Source organism: Danio rerio, chromosome 20, assembly GCF_049306965.1.
Source record: "Danio rerio strain Tuebingen ecotype United States chromosome 20, GRCz12tu, whole genome shotgun sequence".
Classification (NCBI taxonomy): Eukaryota; Metazoa; Chordata; class Actinopteri; order Cypriniformes; family Danionidae; genus Danio; species Danio rerio.
The window spans coordinates 45,605,708-45,621,226 of record NC_133195.1 but is presented as its reverse complement, the minus strand read 5'-3'; the positions used below and the strand labels follow the sequence as shown (position 1 = coordinate 45,621,226).

Genomic DNA, 15,519 nt, shown 5'->3' with positions numbered 1-15,519 from the left:
GGAAACTGCTTCCCATTGACGACCGTATATATTTTTTCCTCTACTTTGAATGCCTATGACTTTTAATTTTAAACTTTCCTATTAGAAAAGGGTTTAAATCACTTGAGGGTTTGTATTTTCTATTTCTAGCTGAACTATTCCTTTAATGTTTATAATTTTTATATGTCCCACAAATATGTGGTCAAATAATGCACTATGCAAATAAATGTGTGCTTGCATCCTAAATACACTGTAAGAACTGCTGGAATCCACACAGTTCCACACAATTTAGCTCAATTGTAATAGTGAAGTACTCGTTGGGTTAAGGTTTTGGGATTTAGGATGTAAAATAATCTCAAACTCCATAGCTACTAATATTAGGGATGTCCCGATCAGTTCTTTTGCCCTCAAGTCCGAATATAATATGATTTTGAGTATCTACCGATACCGAAACCCGATCCGATACTTCTATAATACATAAAAAAGAATAGAGTGAAGAAGCAGATCCAGCATGTTCCTTATTGTGTTATTTAATTCACCATATTTTAACATTCAACAATTCTGTTAATAAACAGAGCACTTCTGTGTGGTAGCTTGAACAATCAAGTTATGCATAACAGAAATTCTTCACTTTTGGACTTTAGTACAACAGTTAATCTACACAATCTAATAAAAAAGCAAACAGCACCTCAAATTAAAATGCTCAGCAGGGATGTAAACAAAAAAAAAGTGCCACAGTGTTTGCAAAGCCAGTAATGTGCTTCTAACTTCTAACTCTTACTGTCATCACAGTAGTGAGTTTCACAGAAGGAAATGTTTGTTAATAAAAACTAACATCTCTACCTTGTCAGGTTTGAGGCCGTTTCTGTTCTCATCAATTACGTTTGCAATGGCACCAAAAAGTCTCATCGACTGCTTCCGTGTTCTACTTTGCCGGCATTTAACCATTAGCGTCTTTGCAACAAATTGATGTCATGCCGCACGCGTTGCTGTTTCTGTGTAAAGTCAAGAAAGTGATCTAACTCTGTGCCACTGCATAACTGTAGATGTGTTGAAAAATTATGAGAATATACAGTATATATATATATATATATATATATACATATATATTCAAGTCCTGATTGGGAGGTAACATTCAATTTTCGAATCTGGACATCCCTAACTAATAATACAGCTAATATCTTATTAAATGGGCAGGTAATAAGCTATTAGTTAATAGCATGAACTATTAAACTTAACCCCTTAACTACCCCACCAAGAAAAACATGTTTGGTTTGCATTTCTTCACTCCTAATGTTAATTAGTTAACACATTCAATGCAAATTATGCACATCCCATCATTTTTAAAATATCAGCCTCTACCAAATGGTTGATATGTCGGTTTATGGTAAAAGTACTGAAAATAATCTGACCATAATAAGATGTAAAACCATTTTATTAAAAAAAATAAAGTAAAACATTTTTGAATACTAAATCATCTTTGTTTTTGGAAGTATCCCATAAAACATTTGCTTATTTTGCTTAAATACAAGCTTTCTTGTTTTTACAGTAAAACCAAAAACAAGTGTAGTCGTGTTACAGGATTGTTTTATTTTATTTGTTTATTTGTTTATTTATATATTTTTTGTTTTGTAAACAACAATGCTGTGTGTAAGCCATTATTTAAAACAGTCATTCTTTAAATTATTTTAACAGTCATTATTTAAAACAGTAAAAACAGTCAACCATTTGGTAGAGCGGCAGTCAAAGGGTTAAAAAATAATAATAATAATAATAATAATAATAAGTATTATTATTATTATTAATTTATGTATAGCGCCTTTAAAACTTAATTCTCAGTGGAAAACTTAATCCGTTTAAAACTAAAGTGTTACTCTAACTTTACAGTTTTTAAGTATTTGCAGTATCTAGCATTTTCTTTTGTACAGAAGGTGGCAATACAGTAGACATCAGAAGGTTAATTCGTTCTTATTCGAAGTCAAAAGTATTGACTTCTAAAAAAAAAAAAAAAAAATGAACATTTAAACAGTAGATTGTTTGATTTTAAATGTACTACTACACTCTCTCTTTCCGGCAGACTGCAGCCAACAGACTGCTCTTCAACCTGCATTGATTACTACAAGTTTGTCAACGCACAATGTCTCCTCTGATGGGTCTGAAGTCGACTGGCTCCCTAACAGCACCCGTATTTCTGAAGACCTGAGCAATAAACATCTACTGTGGCTGCAGATTGACCTGGGAGAAAAGAGGAGGATCACAGGTAATACTTGCACTCATTTACGTGTTTGTTCATAATTGCATTCATCTCTTGGTTGCCTGGTTGTGTTGAAAACAACTACAAAGTTTTACTGTGAAGGTCATTTTAGTACATGTTTGTACTTTGGATTTCTTTGGATCTCATTGCGATAATGACGCTAAAACCAGGGAGTTCGTGCGGTCTTAAAAAGTCTTAAATTCAGAGAAATTTGGCGTTGTAGGTCATAAATACTTTTCAACAGGTCTTAATTTTCCTTTGATTTACCAACATGGTTTATTAACTTCCATATATCATTAGAATTACATTTGTTTAAAAATGCTCTATGTATTTATGCATAAATGTGTGTTGTGCATATATTTAGTTTATTATATTTTTTAAAACTTGTCTTTTTTCAAAAAAATCACATATATTATTAATAAATGCACTTGTATATAACTACAGTTTGCTTGCTTCGACACATCATATGAAATATGTGGTTAAGAAATAACTGAATTTAAAATTTAATGGGGCAAGTAATAAAAAATTCCACTGGCTATTACAAAAAAAAATTAGAAATTTTAGTCATAATTGTCTTAAAAAGGTCTTAAAAGTCTTAAATTTGACTTGGTGAAACCTGTAGAAACCCTGTAACCCTGTTAAGGGTGAGTAAAAAGTGAGTACATGTTCATTTTTGTGTCAACTACCCCATTAATGGTATTAGATCCCCGGCACAAACATATCCGGAAGACCCGAGCCTGCCTCCAGAGGGTGTTAAGAGGGTTATCATCCTCATAAAAGGTCTTCCTCGTGATCTGTTCTGTGATTGTCCAGCATTACACACTCGCAGAGCACATGAGCATTCAACCCTCCCCAACAGCTCGCTGCTATCTGCAGCTTTTTGAGCAGTTCCGGGTATTGCATAAAGACAGAGAAAGGCCCTCTGTGTCCATTCATCACACGTTACAAAAGCACATTTAAATTTAGGAAGGTTCCGGACATGCGTTTATTTTGAGCATGGTTGTGTGTGTAGACAGCACAGCCGAGTTAATTTCATACAGCTCGAAGAGCGAGAGAATGCTCACTTTGTGTCCTGTGGGCAATCTGTGCTTTTGGACACGATGTCCTTAAGTGAAACTAACTCGCCTCAAAGAGGAAGCTCTGTTTTCGTTGAGGCCATGGTGTAAATAAGACTAGAGAAAAGGCATCTTTATATTTGTGGGGTCACTACTCTGCATTCACACGATGCTTTCTAAAGAGAGCTTTTGTCAGCAAGGATGAAAAATTCATGTGTCACTTCAATTTGTTTGACCAAGTGATTTGAGTAAGCCAGGACAGGCTTTAGAAACTCTTTGCAGCACTGAAAGTATTCCCAGATTACCTCCGAAGAACGAACTCGGTCTGAAGGATGAGAGAACTCAAAAACTGAAGATGCTCGCCACATGTCTGGCTATGAGGTGAGATTTTTAAGAATTAAAAATAAGACAAGTAAAACGGCATCTCTATTTGTGTCACTACTTTGCATTCACATGATGCTTCCTAATGCTGTGTTCACACCAGACGCAGCAAGCACAGTTAAATTGCATTATTCACCTGTAAATAGACACTGAGTTTACACGCTTCATTCATGCATCAAATTCACTTTTTTTTTTTTTCATCGAACTTACTTCACAATAAACGTGGATTCACGTCATAGGCAGGACATCTGTCTGCCCAGTGACTTTAGCTGCATTGCTAAATGGTTAACATAAATTTTATTGAGATACTAGCTGTGATTTATGTACTTTAGGGAGGCTGAAAAACAGAGTAGATGCGTTCGGTGCTGTGCCTGATCCACTAGGTCCTTTCAGAAGTGCACCAGCTCTGTACGTTCATAAACTCCTCCAGAAACTGTATCTGGATGATGGAAGCTTTAAACGCGGCTTCAGACTGAGCCGAGCCCAGTTTGATGAGCTGTTGCCCGGTATCGGCAGGAGGGTTTTCCCTTGTGACACCAACTGCAGACGCTACGTCATAATCACTCCCCTAAAACAGCAAGCTCCTGATTGGTTAATGCCTCATTCACACTAGCAGCGCCTTTGTAGTTGTTTGTCGCTCTGGGGGCTCTGTCAGGTATGTGTATATCTACAGCACAGAGAATACAACTGGCCTCTGAGCAAGCTGAGAGAGGATCACGTGAGCTCTTACTGGCTGTCTAACTCCTATTGGCTGTCGCTTGAGAAAGTTGGTCCTCATTTGCATTAAGTTGAAGGATTCTCAACTTGGTTGTGTCGCTCAACATGCCCACCTGGTCGCCAACGGTCACTGTCACTCACGTAGATGGAGGAAAGTCGCTTGCTCTCTGTTGAAATGAACAGTCGTTTGTTGCTTTGCAGCTAAGAGTTGCTCGTAGTGTGAATGAGGCTTAATGCGGCATAAGAACGCACAATAAGTGAACTTTTGTCAACAAGGATTAAAAAATCATGTTTTTCTCTCAAAAAAACAAACAAAAACAAAACATGCATGGTTAAATACATTTCAGTAAATAAGGTACACAAGGTAAAATTGTACAATAACTGTAAAATACTATGATCTTCAGAAGATTTAGTTGTGATTTCGTAGTGTCACAATTCTTATTATATATTTTTTACTCTCCATCAGAAGTTTCTTTTTGCTGGGGATCGCAGAATAAGATTTTGTGAAGAGTAATAGGCACTTTTAGCTATGTTTCTTTGCAAATTAACTAGAATACACAACGAACCTGTGGTGGCTTTTGGAGACGTGAGACTATCTTTGGGAGCGCAGACGCTCAGGACAGTTCTGGGGAGATCCAAATACTAAAGCACTTTGATGAAGGACTTAGGCTGAGGGATTTAAAAATGACCAAAACAACAATTCTGATGTTTTACAATGTGGTCGTCTGCTGCATTGTTCATTAATGTCATTCAATTATGCCCATTTTTGTTACTACATGATCTGTTATCTCAAAATGTCATGACTTTTTTTGGTGTGCATGCTGGATTTTATTTGGTTAATGCGTTTCCGTGGTAGTTTATGTGCATTTTTTCTTATCGGATAAAATGTTTATCCTACTCAGTTTTTCTTGTTTTATGGGCATTTTGAAAGTGTATTAGCATATTAGTGTTTCCATTAAGCATTTTTAAGTATGATATTCCATAAAGTGCATATAAATAGGTGAATGGAAATATAGCTAATGATATCCATAGTAAGGGGGGAAACTGCTATGATGGCCAATGGATAGCAGTTTCCAACATTCTTCAAAATACATTTGTTTATGTTCTACAGAAGAAGGAAATTTAAATAGGTTTTGAACAAGTGAAGAGTGAGTGCATGATTTTTTATGTGAAATATCCTTTTAATTCATCACGCAGTAATATTTAGGATTGTGAAATTTGTCTGGTTTTAGTGGTAATGCTGGCATTCAGAGGAGAGAAGTATTTCACTTTTAACCTCAAAATGTTCCAGTCATGCTGTGTTCAAAATAATCCTTAGTTCTTCCAAATGAAAGCAACCAACAGAGCATTGCTTAAAGAGAGAGTTAACTAAAAAATTGAAATCAAAGCAAAAATGAATACCTGTGAAATCTGACGATACATTGGGGTTTTATGAAGCGAAATTATTGTTCTGTGAAAGAACATTTACATTTAGCAGATGCTTTTGTCCGTAGCAGTTTCAGCCAAGCCCACTCACCTATGTGAAGCTCACTTCAAAAACTGACGATTTTAAGTGGGATGCCAGTCTGGCTTAGAATTCAGACAATTAAGAAAAAATTAATAAATAAACAACAAAAAATAGACAATAAATAAAGAAAACCATCACAGAGGTGTCTATAACCTTAACTATAAGCCTCCGTCAGTACTAAAATAATTACACAGGCATGTGATTATCTGCTGGATCCATGTAGTTCATCATTACAATCCTTTTCAAACAATGAAAACAAAAATACAGCCCTAAACACAAACAAGTGGAATACAATTAATACAAGAATAACAATGAACATAATCATTTAGGAATGCATAACAAATTGTGCACAATGTTGTTGTTTTTTAAGAGATATGGAGTGATTGTAAGAAAACATCTGGTGCAAATGTGCAAAACCGGTGCAAGTGTCAGTTAAAGTGTGAGAGAGATGAAAAAGTGTGTTTTCTACAGGTGGTTTGTCCAGCCCGCTCACCTGTGTGAAGCACACTTCCAAAATACACAATGCTTTTTAAGAGATAACGAGTGATTGTAAGAAAGTGTCTGGTGCAAAACTGGTGCAAGTTTCAGTTAAAGTGTCAGAGAGATAAAAGAGTGTGTTTTCTACAGGTGGTTTGTCAAGCCCACTCACCTGTTTGAAGCACGCTTCAACAATGCACAGTGTTGTTTATTTAGAGATATAGAGTGATTGTAATTGTGTTGCTCTCTGTATGTTCCTTTCATGATCCTGTTTCACATGTTATAGCACAATTCGATTAACGTCATCGCGTCACCACGCTATCCACATTTCCTCTGTAGTTTTGTGTAATTTCTGGCGTTTCATTCTTAATTTGTTGACTTTAACTGCAGTCTAGCACTTTCACTTTCATTTAGGAACATTTCATGCATGCCCCCCGTAACAAACAAGATATTGGATGCGAGGAACTGCTGGAAGAGTGTAGCTTTAATGGAATTTTTGATACCACACGACGTCTGGGAGGAAAAAAAAACTCCCAGGTGCAGGGAATAGTGTCAAACAGTCGTTTGTGTATATATTTCTGTCAAAAAATGTGGCAAAAATCCTACACGATGGTAATAGTTTGATTAAGGTGTTTACATTCAGAAAGCAGCATTTACATTTGATCTTTCACTCCATAATATTGTAATGTTATTAATGTTCTGAAACTTAGTAACTAATTCTTTTTTACTAAGGTGTCTTTAAAGACTGAAAGAGTTCTGATGACGACTAACTAAACTAACTAACTTTGCCGTCTGAATAAATATAAACGAAGAACACTGATCACACGCTTACCAAATCTGTAGAAACAAGACAATCAACACAAACTGGAATCGCATCTTTTTTTAAAAGAGGATGAGCTGCAAATCTGGATTTCACCATTTTCAGATGCGAAAAGCTCTCGGGTAAAAAATCTTTCTTTCGAATATATTTTTGTCGCATATTAGCAGACAACTGTAATTTACATTGTGAGTCCACAAGCAGTGGTGCTCTCATTGCAGAAAAATGGAAACAAAACCTTTGTTGTGAAGCATTTATAAGCACAACACTGACAACCCATGTCTCCAAACAATTCTTCTTCTTCCACTTGTTTTAATTATGGTTGGCAACACAACGTGGCGTCTCTCTCTGCCGTCTAAACACTGTAACAGGTAAAAACGGTCTTCCAAGTCATCATGCATATTAATGAAGTTGCACCTCATACACAATAGAGCGTGCTGATTGGTTCGAACCAAGTCTTTCTCATGAATTAATGCTAAAAACTCAAAGATGACGCATTGTACCGGCTGGTACAGACAACCAGTCTACACGCTGGAATTTACACAAGGATCTCATGACCGTGACGTAGCTTCAAACAGTTTTTCAAACCGGAAGAACGAATGTGCTCGAAAAAATGCAAAAACAACCATTTTCACTTTTTAGTGAAATATATGTGTCCAAATAGTGTTTTTAGCAACGTGGGACACAAATATGACTGTCAACACCTCAAAAAACGTGTTTTAGTGTTTCGTGACTCTTTAAAGTGTCAGAGAGATGAAAGAGTGTGTTTTCTACAGGTGGTTTGTCAAGCCCACTCACCTGTGTGAAGCACAGTTCATCAATGCAGAGTGTTTTTAAGAGATATGGAGTGATTTTAAGAAAGTGTCTGGTGCAAAACTGGTGGTTAAAGTGTCAGAGAGATAAAAGAGTGTGTTTCCTACTGGTGGTTTATCAAGTCCACTCACCTATGTGAGGCACACTTAAAGAAACTGAACGTGATTAGCAACATTATGCATTTTATAATTCACACTAACAGCTCTTTAGTTTCCAGGATATTCATCTTTGTCTACAAGAAGAGACCACAGTGTCTTTTACTTTGATTTTGTTGCTTTGATTCTTTATCTTTACTCTCAGACATGCTTTATATAGTGGCATCTCCTTGAACTCTTTTAGCTTTTCTCTGATGATCACTAACTGCCTTTCAGGCCCTTACATGTCAGTTTCAAAGCTTCACACTCTAAATGGCTCGTATAGTCTTCGCGCCAGTGATGTAGTTAATGTTAGGAGGAGGTAATAACAGGTCTCGGGTCTTTCCAGCATCTGCAAGGAAACATCCACTCAAGTGTTTCCCTCAGGAATGTGCTTTGTAACTAAGGAGGTTTTCCACTGTGATGCAGATGACAGGGCCGCACTATCAAGTGAACTCTGTAGCCTACATGCTGTCACATTCCTCAGCTGTCTGAGCGCTTGCATCAGAGAACGATTGAAAAGGCAGATTTTGTAATCGTACTGAGTCATGTTTTATTGTGTCGTAGGTATTCTGACCACAGGCTTGACCATCGCAGGCTTTGAATATTTTGTGAAGAATTTCAAGATCGAGTACAAAGAGAGGAATCGCTGGCGGACATTTGTCCAGTATAATAACTCTGATGAGATGGTAAGGCATTGTCTTCATATAAATCTTTATTCGTGTTAAATAAAACTGGAAATACCATTTAGGAAACAATGCAATTTAGAGTGAAATCGAATAATTAGTATGATATCTAATATAAATTGTAATAATATTGATAACATGATATTGGAATAATAAAAAAAAAAAAAAAAAAAAAATATATATATATATATATATATATATATATATATATATATATATATATATATACACACACACACACATGTCATTTTTCACTATTTTATGTATAATAAAATATTTTTTGTTATCGAAATTTCTATTTGTCTACATGGTGGTGCTATATGAAGAGAAAATATTATTTAAATATGCAATTTTTTTATCTGATTGACTTACAAATTGGCATTTAGTGAGCGTCTCTGTCCAAGCTGGTGCTGAATTTGGGCATGTCAAAAACATGGCCGCCATTGCCCAGTGAAATTTGAAATTATAAAAGGTTAATGGTAACACATTGTGTAGCGAGGCAGAGGGAAAACACAAACACCGTAGATGAAGTTACAAACAATGCCCCGGAGGGTGCTTTTATTTACAAGTGATAAAGGGGTGAATGAGTGCTCTTCTTAGAGGTGCGTGCTCAGGTGCTCCGGGGAGAAGGTGAAGACTGGTGCGAGGGATGGTGTTGGATCGGTCACGAGCTGGGTTCGGCTGTGGGAGAGACAGAGAGAGACAAGCGTTAGCGCAGGGAGTCATCTGAAATGAAGCTCAACTTCCTCCTGTGTGGGGCTGGCTTATATCTCTCCCCGGCTGATGAGGTCCAGCTGTGAGCGATCCGGGGTTGATGAGAAATCCAGCTGGTGTGGATTTGTGCCCAGGGCGACGTGGTACTACACGACTCGCTACATTCCCCCCCCCTTAGCGTCGTCCTGGTCCTGGGTATCCTGCGAAGGAAGAGCAGTGTATTGAGAGGGGGGGTAGAATGTTTCGACAGACCTGCCCATCCTGACCAGAGCCGTGAGAGTCCGTCTGCGTTTCCGTGGGAGGCCCCGGCTCGATGTTGGACGTCGAAGTTGAAATCCTGGAGCGACAGGAACCATCTGGTGACCCGAGCGTTGCTGTTCTTCGCTGTAGCCATCCATTGTAGCGGGGCGTGGTCGGTCACCAGAGTGAATTTCCTGCCAAGGAGATAGTACCTTAGCTCCAGGATTGCCCACTTGATCGCCAGGGCCTCCTTCTCCACCGTTGCGTAGCGGGTCTCTGCGGGGGTCAGCTTCCGACTCACGTACATGATGGGATGTTCTTCGTCGCCGTGGACCTGGGAGAGGACCGCGCCCAGGCCCGAGTCGGAAGCATCCGTCTGTAGAATGAAGGGGCAGCCGAAGTCAGGTGCGTGCAGTACCGGTGAGGACGTGAGGGCCGTCTTAAGGGCTCGGAATGCATCGTCGGCTTCCTTGGTCCATCTTATCCTCTCCGGCTGCCCCTTTCTGGTCAGGTCTGTCAGAGGGCTGGCTATGGATGAGAAGTTAGGTATAAAACATCTATAGTAGCCCGCTAACCCCAGAAATGCACGTACCTGGGTCTTTGTGGTGGGTTGTGGAGTTTCTTGTAGTGCCTTGACCTTGTTTTGTTGTGGCTGTATGAGACCTCGTCCAATGTGGAAGCCGAGGTATCTGGCTTCGGCTAGACCCAGGTGGCATTTCTTGGGATTAGCTGTGAGCCCAGCCCGTCGAAGATCTAAGAGCACCCTCCGTAACCGGGATAGGTGTTCTTCCCATGACTCTGAGTGGACGATGAGGTCGTCCAGGTAGGCTGCTGCATATGGCTGGTGGGGCCTCAGCAGGATGTCCATCATTCTTTGGAATGTGGCTGGGGCCCCGTGGAGCCCGAAGGGAAGAACCCGGTATTGCCAGTGCCCACCGGGTGTGGAGAAGGCGGTTTTCTCCTTGGCGTCTTCACTGAGTGGTAACTGCCAGTAGCCTTTGGTGAGGTCGATGGTGGAGATAAATCGGGCTCCACCCAGCCTATCCAGCAGCTCGTCCACCCGAGGCATGGGGTATCCGTCGAACTTGGAGATCTCGTTGAGTTTCCTGAAGTCATTACAGAAACGGAGGGTGCCATCGGGTTTGGGGACCATCACTATTGGGCTGGACCACGGGCTACGGGATGGTTCGATGATGCCTAACCTTCTCATCTTCTGGATCTCCTCGTCGATAGCCAGCCTGCGAGCCTCTGGAACTCGATAAGGCCTTTGCCGGACGATGGTGCCAGGAGGAGTGATAATGTTGTGTTGGATGATGGAGGTTCGGCCCGGTTTCTCCGAGAACACATCCTTGAACTGACCAACCAAGGCTTGCAGCTCCGCCTTCTGGTTTGGTGAGAGTTGCTCACCAATGTGGACAACGGGAAGAGTTTCTTCAGCGAAGGCAACGAGATGACCTGGAGCTGCAACCCACTTCTTCATAAGATTAATGTGGTAAAGTTGTTCTTCCCGTCTTCGTCCCGGCTGACGGACTCGATAATTTACCGGCCCTACCCTTTCTACCACGGTGTATGGTCCCTTCCAGGATGCGAGGAACTTCGACGTTGTGGTAGGTATGAGTATCATCACCTTGTCCCCTGGGTGGAACTCTCTGGGTTGGGCGGGCCGGTTATACAATCTCTGCTGGGCGCGCTGGGCTTCGGTCAGGTGTTGTTTGACGATGGGCATGATTTTGTCGATGCGTTCTCTCATGTCCCGTACGTGTTCAATCACCGACCGCTGGGGGGCTGGTTCCTGTTCCCAGGCTTGACGAGCCACATCCAATAGGCCTCGGGGTTGGCGGCCAAACAGCAGTTCGAAGGGGGTAAATCCTGTGGAGGCCTGGGGGACTTCCCTGATACCAAATAACACGTACGGGATCATGAGGTCCCAGTCGCGCCCGTCCTCTGCCACCACCCGTCGGAGCATCTGTTTCAGAGTTTTGTTGAATCGCTCGACAAGGCCGTCAGTCTGTGGATGGTACACTGAGGTTTTTAGTTGTTTTACCTTGAGGAGGTGACAGAGGTCTGCCATCAACCGGGACATGAAGGGGGTGCCCTGGTCGGTCAGTATCTCTGTTGGGATTCCCACTCGACTGCATAGCAGAAACAGCTCCTTCGCGATGGCCGATGACGTGGCTTTCCTCAAGGGAATCGCTTCAGGGTATCTGGTGGCATAATCGAGGATAACAAGGATGTGCTCATGTCCCCGGGCCGACTTCGGCAAAGGCCCTACCAAGTCCATACCAATTCGGGTGAAGGGCACGTCGATGATCGGTAGTGGTATTAGAGGGCTGGGGGGTGGTCGTTGGGGAGACGTTCTCTGGCAGATGTCACATGCCTGGCAATACCTTTTTACTTCCCCGTCTAGCCCCGGCCAATGGAAACGATCGCGGATCCTTTTCACCGTGTTGGCCGCTCCCAGATGTCCAGCCATCGGGTGGGTATGTGCCAGTTCCAAGACCGTCTCCCTCTTGGTCCTCGGAACGACCAGTAGTGTCTTCTTTTCCCCCCGCCTCTCTGCGACACAGTACAGCAGACCATTTTCCACAATGAAATGTGGGAGGGGGTGAGGGCTGGGAAGTCGCTCATTTCCGTCGATGATCCGTACTTGTGGCCAACAGTGTTTGAGCGTTTCATCTTCCCTCTGTGCTCTGCCAAAGTCACCTCCTGAGGTTATCTGTTGAAACAGATCAAAGTATAGATTAGCAGATATAGATGACTCACCCCCTCTGTCGCTCTCGGTGGTCATCAGCGCTGGTTTGCGGTCCCGATGAGCCCGTGGCTTGTTCTTCTTCTTTGAACGAGCCGATGGAGCGTGGTGGTGAGTTAGGAGTTCGTCGAACCCCGGCCAGTCTCTGCCCAGTAGGAGGGACACAGGAAGATCTGGAACAACCCCGACTTCGATTCGCCAGCTGCCTGGTTTCGCCGCGATGGTCACTCTTCGGGCGGGTACGTGGCGGGTATCACCATGCACACACGTGATCGCTATTCGCCCTTTGCTTTCATGATGGTATTTTAAAGTTTTTGGGTGAACCAGGGTGATGGCGCTTCCTGTTTCTAAAGTGGCCGTTTGTGTTTTCCCTTCTAGCTGGACTTTATGGGTGGGAGCTTCGGGAGGGATATTGCGGTGTACCGCGCACCCTGCTGTCCAGGCCGGGGTCGAGTGCGTCGTCGGCTCGGTAGGCATCGGCTCGTCCATCGGGCTGGGGACCGCTGGTCTGCCGCCTGGTCGCGCTGTGCCCTCCACCGGTCGCCAAGGTGCACTTACCCTCCGGGGTGGCAGAGCCGCTCTCTCCCCATTATCTCTGGCGATGTGAGCTTCAGCCAGCTCGATCGCCTCCACCAGGGTGGCCAGTGACTCAGGATTTCGCATGCTGGTGAGTGTTCGCAAACGTCGGGGTAACGCACGCATCATCTTCTCGATGATCACCTTCTCAGCGACCTGGACCGCCGAGGGATCTCCTCCCAATAACCATAGCCTCCCCAGGCGAGAAAGTTGAGCTGCTTGAGTTCTCACTGGTTGTTTCTCGTCATAAGACCATTGGGAAAACTGTTGGGCTGCGCTGATTGTGGATAGCCCCATTCTGGCTAATATCTCCTTTTTTAACGCTTTGTAATCTTCATTTTTAGGTGTCTCTAGTGAAAAATATGCTCGTTGCGCTTCTCCTGTGAGAAACGGAGCCAACATTCTCGCCCAGTTTTCTTTTGGCCAGCCTTCTCTCTCGGCAATAACTTCAAATGTATGTAAATATGCATCAATATCATCCAGGTCGCTGAGTTTAGTGAGATGATGATGCGCACTCACTTCGGGAGTCGAATGGTGTCTGGCCACCTGGCGGAGCTGCTGTTCCAGTCGATCCTGTCTGGCTGTAAGTTGCTCAGAGATGGAATTCTGTTTGCTGGAGATCTCCGCTAGGTGGAGCAGTACCTCTTCCACAGACATGGCGACGGGATGTTGACAGCCGAGTAAGAGGAAGCGTGGGAGAGAGAGAGAGCGGATGCCTGTCTGTAACAAACACAGAGAAAAATTCAGCGGTTATTTTCTACTTAATGGTGAGTGTTTCTTCTGAATTTTTTTTTTTCTCTGCAATTGCCCGCATTCTCCACCAGTTGTAGCGAGGCAGAGGGAAAACACAAACACCGTAGATGAAGTTACAAACAATGCCCTGGAGGGTGCTTTTATTTACAAGTGATAAAGGGGTGAATGAGTGCTCTTCTTAGAGGTGCGTGCTCAGGTGCTCCGGGGAGAAGGTGAAGACTGGTGCGAGGGATGGTGTTGGATCGGTCACGAGCTGGGTTCGGCTGTGGGAGAGACAGAGAGAGACAAGCGTTAGCGCAGGGAGTCATCTGAAATGAAGCTCAACTTCCTCCTGTGTGGGGCTGGCTTATATCTCTCCCCGGCTGATGAGGTCCAGCTGTGAGCGATCCGGGGTTGATGAGAAATCCAGCTGGTGTGGATTTGTGCCCAGGGCGACGTGGTACTACACGACTCGCTACAATTGGAACAAAATTTGGTCTGGGAAAAGTCTGGGAAATCTGAAAGAAATCAGCCTCTGGATGGAGAATACTTCTGGTTGCAGCTAAAATGGTATTTAAATGTAAATAGCTTCTGTTAACCCCTCCCAAAGCAATTGTTATAGAAATATGGAGGATGGAAACCTTTACTTTCTTTTTAAAATTAAAATAAACACTCTGAGATTATTTAATGCTAAAATATATAAATATATTTGAGGAATATCACATGAGTAGCAGTGCGAAGTGGCTGTATATCAGCACTGGTGGCACTGCTACGTTTACTATATTGCATTTATACAACAGTTCGACAGCATCATCGTGTATATAAAAAAGAAAATCAAACATAGAGAGTCTCAAAACCCCTTTGTAAGATGAACTACTTTTTTCCGCCATTCATTCACGTCTGCAGTTGACGTCAGAACAGCAGAAGCCTTTACTAATTCACCAACGTCACTTTAGAGCTAGTGTGTGAAAGTGACATGAAATGGCATCTCAGTCTACAGAGATTTCCCAGTATTTCTCTGTTGAAATCAGGAGATCACAATATTACTATGGTATAAATACAGCACTACAACATACAAAAGAGAGAGATATCACCTACCAGTTTAATAATGATTTGATCAGCTGTAGAAATTACGCTGGTTTAGCTTCTTATTATGCGGTCTCTGTTGCCATCTTGTGGATGAACATCGTCAACCGTCTTTGCTCAAAGACAGGCTAATGGCCGTTGATGTAATGTCTCTCAGAAATTATAAATATAAAATAGGCAGTATTCTTATAAATAACCTGCATAGATGAAATCTAAACAACTATATTCTCGACTAAAAAAGCCTCAAAAGAACAATATTCTGCCCAACAGCAGCAATATTTGTCAAACTGCAGAGTGATGCAATACGGTTATAAAACTAAAATTCGCATAAAGCCCACAAAGTCTTTGAACCCCTATATATTTTTTTCTAATAATAATATAAGTTATTATTATTAATGTCAAATGTCATCAGAAATTATCTTCTGGCATCATTCCAAATTATTAGTACCAATAAGTCACACACGCTAAGAGACATTAGCTTAATTTCTTAAATTTTTTTTTTTTTCAGATTATAGTTCTGTAATTTACAATATCTGAGAGCTTAAAATATAATTTGAAGAAGGAGAAAACAATTTCAAGATAAATAATATAAATTTTGAACA

At 41.8% G+C, this 15,519-nt stretch overlaps 1 protein-coding gene across 9 annotated transcripts in view; it reads left to right on the top strand.

Annotated features, from left to right (window-relative positions):
* dcbld1 (discoidin, CUB and LCCL domain containing 1) overlaps positions 1-15,519 on the top strand; it is an 83,209-nt gene that overhangs the window by 54,385 nt on the left and 13,305 nt on the right. For all 9 annotated transcript variants that reach the window (XR_012395681.1, XR_012395680.1, XR_012395679.1 and 6 more), the window contains exons 8-9: positions 2,057-2,239; positions 8,702-8,823. Coding sequence is in view for 2 of the 9 variants with exons in the window: in XM_017352525.4 (XP_017208014.1) it covers positions 2,057-2,239; positions 8,702-8,823 (305 nt within the window). In the remaining 7 variants the exon portion in view is untranslated. The remainder of the gene's footprint in view (positions 1-2,056; positions 2,240-8,701; positions 8,824-15,519) is intronic.